The 8381-nt window shown below is 42.6% G+C and overlaps 1 protein-coding gene and 1 pseudogene across 1 annotated transcript; one reads left to right on the top strand and one right to left on the bottom strand.

The window, feature by feature from the left end:
* Positions 1 to 1928: 1928 nt before the first annotated feature.
* LOC124663483 lies at positions 1929 to 5907 on the bottom strand (annotated as a pseudogene).
* A 153-nt stretch (positions 5908 to 6060) lies between these two features.
* LOC124663491 (F-box protein At5g07610-like) lies at positions 6061 to 7813 on the top strand. Its single transcript, XM_047201190.1, has 3 exons — positions 6061 to 6122; positions 6210 to 6891; positions 7002 to 7813. Exons 1-3 carry the CDS (start codon positions 6061 to 6063, stop codon positions 7368 to 7370), a joined length of 1113 nt encoding a protein of 370 aa, XP_047057146.1. The 3' UTR covers positions 7371 to 7813.
* The last annotated feature ends 568 nt before the right edge of the window (positions 7814 to 8381 follow it).

An 8381-nucleotide genomic window follows, 5' to 3' on the forward strand; every position in this document is an offset into this window, starting at 1 on the left:
TCTTTGTGAATGCAAAATAGTCTAGAAATCTGTTTTCCGCGCCCGCGCGCGCTGTATTTTGCCGCGCCTAGCGGAGGACCATTTTTTCAGCCCGCGCACGCGCTGCATATTAGCGCGTCCGACGGAGGAAAACTCGGCACAGCGCGCGCTATCTGTTTACCGCGCGCGAATTCTTAGTTTTAGCGCGCCGCGATATAGCGCGCCCGTTGGAGATGCTCTTAACTGCTACCCAACTGCAACACTGAAACTGAAACTGACTGACAACCTCATCATGAACTAAAGAGACATAGACAATGTGCTAAGGGGAAGATGCACTCACTCGCCATCGCCTTCCCAAGGTACAGGAGGTCGCCAACCTACAGTGGTTGACTGGCTGCTGGGTAGCGTCCACCTCCGGTTGTGCTCCTTTACCGACAACATAATCTGTCTGATCTGTCCATGAGATAGTCCATCAACCACCCTCGCCTTCCTCTGCACTTCCTTGTCGACGACCTAGACGTACTTGCCATAGCAACTCGATGGCTGCGCCATGGCTTCTTTGAGAATTCTAGTTTCTTTGTTTTGAACAATCCAATAAAAATAAAGTTTAAATTTTGGCAAGCGTTCACTAACGGACTTGATTCTCCCCTGACCATTAAGGATTCTAACGATGCACGCAAAAAACATGAGATGGCCATTGGATCCCAACTATTCACATAAATAGGTTGTTGTTTAACATTTGATTATTACATCACAATCTCTGAAACGGATATGGAGAAGAAGACCAACGTGACATTAAATTATTCAAAACAACGGACATCAGCGAAAGCAAATATTGTGAAAAGTAGCCATAATGCTGGATTCTTGAGAAGATCTCTGATTATCTTTAGGCAAGCAACTATAACTTGTTGCTGAATCTTTGCGATCCTCCATGGGCTCGACGAAGACGCACGGCCGTGGTGTCGCGCTTAGGATCAGTGGATCGCCTTGGTGGCCTCCATGGCGTGGTGGTGTGGGGCGTGCGTGTTGGCGATGTTGTGGAGGACACAAACCATCGATTCTAATCGGCCATTCTTGAGCGCGTGGTGTAGATCCCAAGATCTATGAATGATCAGGATAGCACGGTGCCAACCGGTATGCCTCTCAAATATTATCCCTATGAATCTATGATGTAGCGTTGTGCTGGATTTGAGAACACGCGAAGGATGATTCCCACAGATGTTTTTTCGATGCAACCCTACAAAGACCCATGTGACATATAGGTGACCTCAAATCATCGCCGGGTCAACTCCAACTGCACACCAAGCACCACTAACGTATTTAGGACCGTATGAAACATAAGAAAATTGGTACTCCCTCTGTTCCATTCTATAGTGCCTATAGTTTTTTAGCACGGAAATTAGCGTAAGAGTACTTTTTATACAAGACCCCCTAGCTGAACGATTTGAGATCAACGTAAAATTTGGGAAATCCATATCTTCCTAACTTATCATAACAAATCCCACAAATCTATCTTGTTGATTCTCCATATATATGCAGCCAAGTTCAATTAAGGAAAGTAAAACATTGCTGCCTAATTTTAAGGAATCATTGGGCCATGCATTAGGAATCTCAATCAATTGTTTCCAATTTTGTATGGATTTTTTCTCACGCATGTTGTGTGGGAGCTGAACGGGGGAGGGGGTAATTAAAAAAAATCCAAGCTACAGCCATATATTCTAAAACAAATGCCAAAAATCTATAGGCACTATAGAAAGGAACGGAGGGAGTATATAGCTGATAAATCAGTTTGCAAATTTATGGACCAAGTGATCCAACTTAATATGTCCATGTATGTTGGACGATGCAATTTTCTTCAACATATAAACTAAGAGGGATGTTGTTCTACCATCCAAGATCTCACTTCATGATTTGTTTTTAATCACATGGAAGGTAGTAAACTTGTGCTCTCATCCAATACAACCACTTGGTCCACCATAATAAAACATGAAGCCCTTCCCTTCTCTATTGAAGACATCGGTATGATTGTAGCAATCGGGCCTGTCAACTAAAGGGTTCCAAACTATGGCCGGCTCAACAACATGACCTTGGGAGTCGTGCAACTTAATATTCCTGAAAAATCCTGATTTTCGCTCATCATCCTCAGGAAAGTGACCACTGCCCATCGGAGGACCTTGTGTATTCCAAGGATAACTCACAAATGCAAGCCATGCCATTGTTCGTGGTGTACTTGAGCAAAGGTTCCCTGGAAAATGCCCCAAAAATGACGGGGCATGCGAATCGTGGTGTCGGTACAACACCCAATCTCCGGAGCTTGGATCCTGTAATTGACAAGGGATGATGATGGTGACCAAGAATATTAATAAATAGATGAATGTATATATAAACTACCTAGTTCCCATTTGGCATCAACAACTAGGATTCTTACTTACATTAGTATCATCCATGCTACCATAATAAAACGATCCATCCAAGTGGAACATAATTTAAAAGAATCCATATCGATAGGGGAGCAAAATCAACTTAATTTTATTATGTCAAATTTGTATTAGTAATTTGAATGAAGTAAAAGACGGTAAAGAAAGATATCATGTACTCTAGCAAGGGTTTTAAAATCCTAATAGGGAAAAAAGCTGCCATCTTACATTAAGATAATCAAATTCAGCATGTTGTTTTCATGGCCATGTCCATGTACGTTTCAAACATAAGCTTCTGAACATAATATTGTATAGTGCGAGGTGGCACCTTATTTAGGCTAAGAGTGACCTTGCGACCTTTTTCACCATATTCTGATGGAGGAGCAATGGCCTGTCCCGGCAAAAGTGAAGCTCTGCGCATCTCAAGTCATAGCAGCCCGCTGAAGTGGCACCACCGATCTAATTAATTATGCAATGGTAAAAAGAAGTAATGTTATGCATGGATGGATAAGAACTTATCCTTTGTCTGATCATGCCCTACAAATAGTATGGTCTACACATTACCGTCGTCCAGAATGTAAAGAAGCGAACATCTCGATTATTGTACAAAGCAGGGGCCACCTGTAAGACCAAACCAAAGTTTTACAGTATGATTTCTAGAAAACATCTAAACAAATAAATATACATGAAGAATATTATATAATTCTACCTGAAATCCGGCTACAAAGGTTTCGTAGCGTCCTTCTTCGAGACAGTTGATCTGTAAGGCGGCTCCAGACTGTTGAGACGGTCCTTGATTTGGGGACCCCCAAATGCTTATATCAGCTTGAAGACCATAGAATTCTCCAAAATCTGTGTGCCACATAGCATACTAGGGAAAAATGGTTAGCGCGCTAATACTAATTTCAAAAATAATACAAATATTTGAGATTCCACAACACAAAAACAATCAACAACTACTGCTCTAGCTTCCTAATTGTAGGAGTAGGACAATAGTATCCTTGCTAGAATAGCGAACTTAGCAACGAAACGTTTCAGTGTAAGTCTACCATTATTGTTGGTGAAACCATATGTTTTGGACCTACGTCCAGAATTAAACTTCACCAACTGGCCGGGGTCGAGCAATCTGTTATTAATTGCAAGAGAGGTTCTTTCTAGTGTATCCGGATCTCTTTAAGGAAAAATAAAGGGTATGAGAGCCTTAGGTAGTACAATTTTGATTCCAATTTTTTTAGGGAAAAGAGTATGAGAGACTCATATGGTTTATGGCATCAATAAGATTTAATTATAGAAATTTAGCACCCCATATGTAGAAAGAGCATCCCTTGCAATTAAATAGAAAAATACAAATACAAATTCATCACAATGGAAAAATGGAGAGAGGGTGTACATGAGAAACATGGTAGTCATTTCGGTTGCGAAATTGATCTCTCCCAGAGAACTGAAAAGTATTTAGTCTCCACGGTGTAGTGGGCTGCAAAAGAATTGTTGTTATTTTTTCACATTTGGGCCCCATAATTATTGTAGCAATTTTCTGAAAAATAAATCGTGAATCGTGATCTTGTTTCAACGGTGAAGAAGATATATAATGTAAAACCATGAACAGGAAAAAATTTAAACGAAGCAAGGAAGAAGATTATGTTACCTTCTCCTCTATTTGTATAGTGGTATTTACACCTATTGACTCGACCAAGGTGAGGCTGCTCGGCACATATGAAAAATAGAACAAGATCGCTATGAGAATGTAATCCATGAGGCACATAGAAGTTCCTTCACCTAGAATGAGAACCACATAGCATGGTATGCTAGTTCGAAGACATAATATAGAGCAGGACCACAGAAATTTATGGAAGAAAATAGTGGGATATTGTGTTCTCCAGATCACCATTCCTTTATGGCTTTGGCATGCATATATATACAGATCGTTGAATATCATGTATGCATATCTATTTAATTACTTACAATATATCAATATTGCATCCAGATCAGCATTCCATAAATTATCATTTGTATTCTTTCATCATGTCCATTAATACAAGATTTATTTTGTATTGTACTAATTTATTGTTTTCAGCAGGCCAGAGAAGGCCATTTTTATGTGATAGCTACCAACTTGTTTTCTTTTCTCCCCGTTGTCTAGCCATGAAACTATATATCTATAATATCTATAAAGTTTATCCCCACTAAGTTGCATTTAATGTTTGCAAGCTGAAAGGTGGTGTAGCCACATTATCTCAATTATTCTTATCCATCAGATTTCAAATATACGGTCATTAGTTATCCATCGTACCGCTGACACAGTATCAAACCGATGTTACATTGTCACCGGAAATCAAAGAGTCTATGTTTTGTCTTAATTATTCCCTCCGAAGTACTTGGGTTCTTTCGGCTTCTTTCATTATTGCGGCCATGAGGTGGCTAGCTTCCTCCAAACCAATCACAGTACATATGTACCAGCGACCTTGCCCAGACCCTCACGATATCTTTTTGCTGATCCACCCTACATACTAGCGCCCAGCTGGCAGATTCATGCCCTCCTAAGCCACGCCAACATCTAGAATTCATCGTGGGAGGGGAGGATGATGCAGAGCTTGGAGGTTTGCGAATACCCTTTTTTAATCGTTGGTTTTTGAAGACCCTGAACACCACTACATATCTGCATTGCACTGTGAGGTGAGGTGAGACATCATACTTCCACGCGAGTTCTTCCATCTCTCTTCTCGGATGTCTCCGTTCGCCATAGTGCAGTAATCTGGTTTACTTCCTTTCCTTTTTGACCACACAATTGTTCTACTGATATGTATAATCATCATGTTGGATGTTCGTTGCTGAAAAGCAATCTGCCGTTATATCCTTTCCTATTGCAGATTGAAGTTGCATGGGTTCAGCTGCCCCTCGAGTAATAGGAACCAGGAGGTACGTTTCTTCATCCCACTTTATCTATACTATAGATGAAGCATAAGGAAGAAGCAAGGACAAGATCAAGATATTATTCTTTTGAAAACTAAGATCAAGATGATGGTACTGCCAAAGTTCACATCAGATACCAATCCTAAGTAGTTTCCTAAATTCTCTTCAATTATGTGAAGAGATACACAGCTGAAAACCAAGTCTTGAATATACTTTCTCCAAGAAAAAAAAGACTTGAACATACAAAGCTACCAAAGCAACTATTACGGAAGCACTTTATGTCAATATATGCAAATGAACATCATTTCCTTAGAGTAATGTTGGTTGCAGACATGAAAATCATCTCTTATATCCGCGGCAACGCGCATGGAATCAACTAGTTGTTTATGTGCCTACGTACCGCACAAAAGAAAAACGTAATGACGAACTCATTCCAACATGTACAGCGTGGTCTTCCTGTCTTTAGCCATAGCCCATACTAGTATATAGATCTGAAATTCCAGGTGCTCACCTGTTTCTGGCTTCTACAGTTCTGGACACCATGGTTTTGGACGACATTCCTACTCATTTGACGGCCCAACGCTGGAAATGCAAGGGCCATGAAGCCTTAGCCCGTAGGTGGCAGCCGTGGCCAACGCCTGAAGTTAGCCCATTTATTGACGCACTGACGGCCCAACACTGCAAATGCAAAACTCAGCAAGCCCTGTAGCCCGACGGTGCCGCCGCACCACCTCCTTCTTCCGCCGCCGCCGCCATGTCGATCCCGGCGGATCGCTCGCTTCCGCCGGTGGAAGGCCGCGCTTCAACCCGTGCCCGGTACGTAGAGCAGAAATCACCATCCATCATAGCCAGCTTCCTCTTTTTACGGATTGCCTAACCTCCCCTCCATCTGTGTCTGTGCAGATACTGCTCTGCCTCCTCCAGCGGGACGGCGGCCGAGAGGCTCACCGACGACCTCCTCCTGGAGATCCTCCCGCGCGTGCCCGCCAAATCCCTCTGCCGCTTCAGGTGCGTCTCCAAGCACTGGCTCGGCCTCATCGACCACCCCGACCACCGCAAGAAGCTCCCGCAAACACTCGCCGGGTTCTTGTACAACAAAGGTTTCACCAGCAGCAGCCCGGAGTCCTTTTTGGTGCCGCCTATCCTCCTCACCAGTGTCTCGGGGAGCCCCTGCCCTCTGACCTCAACCTCTGTCGCGTTCCTGCCCAAGTACAGGAGTGTTGATGTCTGCAATGGCCTCTTCCTCTGCCGCTGGTATGGCGTCTCCACCAAGATTGGAGAATTCAGCTACATTGTTTGCAATCCAGCCACAGAGAAGTGGGTCACGTTGCCGAGCTCCGGCCAGGCCACTGACAATGTGCTCATCGCACGTTTGGGCTTCGATCCGACCCAGTCGTCGCATTTTCATGTGTTTGAGTTGTTGGAGGATCATGATAGCTGGGGCCCTTCCCCTGGCCTGGCCGGAGTGGCAGTGTATTCGTCTGAAACGGGAGGATGGATCCATAAGAAAGAGAGATGGAACCAACATATCATGCTCCCTTATTATGATCGTACCTCAGCGAGACACTCGTCTTTCTTCACAACCGTCTGTATTTTCACGCCATTGGCAGTGGGTTGTCCAAATGTCTAGCTGCAGTGGACACGGAGGGGGAAACATGGACCAACTTCGGTGTCCCTGGTGGTGGTCTGATTGAGGGTTTTATTCAGTGGTCACAGGGCTGCTTGCACTATGCCAATTTCTATGGAGATGAATATAATGCCGTAGTTCGGCTAAAAGTATATGTTCTCGAGAACGATGAAAGCAAAGAATGGATACTGAAGCACACCGTTGAAACTTCATATGTATTTGGAGGGGTAGATGTTACCCTTGGTTGGGATTTTAGGTGGGTTGGGATTCATCCGCAGTGTAACTCGATCTTCTTCACTGGAGGTTGGGATACCTCATTCATGCGCTATAATATGGATAATCAAAAAGTGAAAGTGATCCGCAATCTCAATGATGGCAATCCACCATATCTGCCGTATGTGCCGTTGTACGCAGATTTACAATCATTGCTCATGTGACATCAATATGAGACAGCCCCTGCCTCTATAGTAGTAAATTGTTCGTGCTATGGAGCAACAGGCTTGGTATGTATGCTAGAATTCTGGCTCTCCCTTTTTTCTAGCTGATGTATACATCCTTCTAAGTTTTGAGCTATGGTGGTTCATCATGGAGGCTGCTTGGCTGATTTCTATGAGATTAGGTATGCAAATTATAACTGAACTTTATGTTGTGTGTACCAGTGGTTCTAGACCCTGCTACCTCCATGTGTTCGGTTAGCTCTGTGTAGTGTTTGAACAAAGGTTCTATGATCATTTTGTAAAAGAAGTGATCAGTGCTTATCATGCATATTAAGCCTTGTATGTTTTATTTGCATTTGGGGGAAGTATAGGCATCTTATCAGCAGGGTTTAGTGAAATGTTCACTTATCTTGGAACAATATAATGTATGAGAATCAAATGTGTGTTTGCTGATGAAATTTGGATGAATACAGTGTCACTTACTAATTACCTGTCGTCTCAATAGCAACGGATTTTTTTCTGTTCGATCACAAAATTGCTCGTAGGCATCTTGTTTGTTTGTTTGTTTGTGGTGTTTGTTCAGGTAAAGGAGTTTGAAATAATCAAAGATCTGCACTTGAATACGGTGGTATTTTTTGCTTCTGATTATGGTTATAGATAGATACATGTAAGGCTGTACCTGTCTTTTTGCATACACTATGGTCCATCTGGGATGTCCGGTAACATGGAAACAACATGTCTGTCATGGCATGGCTCCAGCTTCAACCCTTCCAAAGAAACTGAAACCTCTTACGACTTTCAGTTTTCTGATTGTAAAAACAATTTGGATGAATATTGTCAGTTCCTTTTGTACTAGTTACCTGAATGTTGCTAGCAGAACACATCATGCTTGTGTTTGTATCATTGCGTTCACCCTTTTGTCAGACGGAAAAATTCCCGCACACAATAGTGTTTGAAGGCATCCTGTTTGTTTCTGGTATTTGTTCAGGTATTTAGATCGATTCTTCAAGT

Source organism: Lolium rigidum, chromosome 1 (assembly GCF_022539505.1).
Source record: "Lolium rigidum isolate FL_2022 chromosome 1, APGP_CSIRO_Lrig_0.1, whole genome shotgun sequence".
NCBI classification, from domain to species: domain Eukaryota; kingdom Viridiplantae; phylum Streptophyta; class Magnoliopsida; order Poales; family Poaceae; genus Lolium; species Lolium rigidum.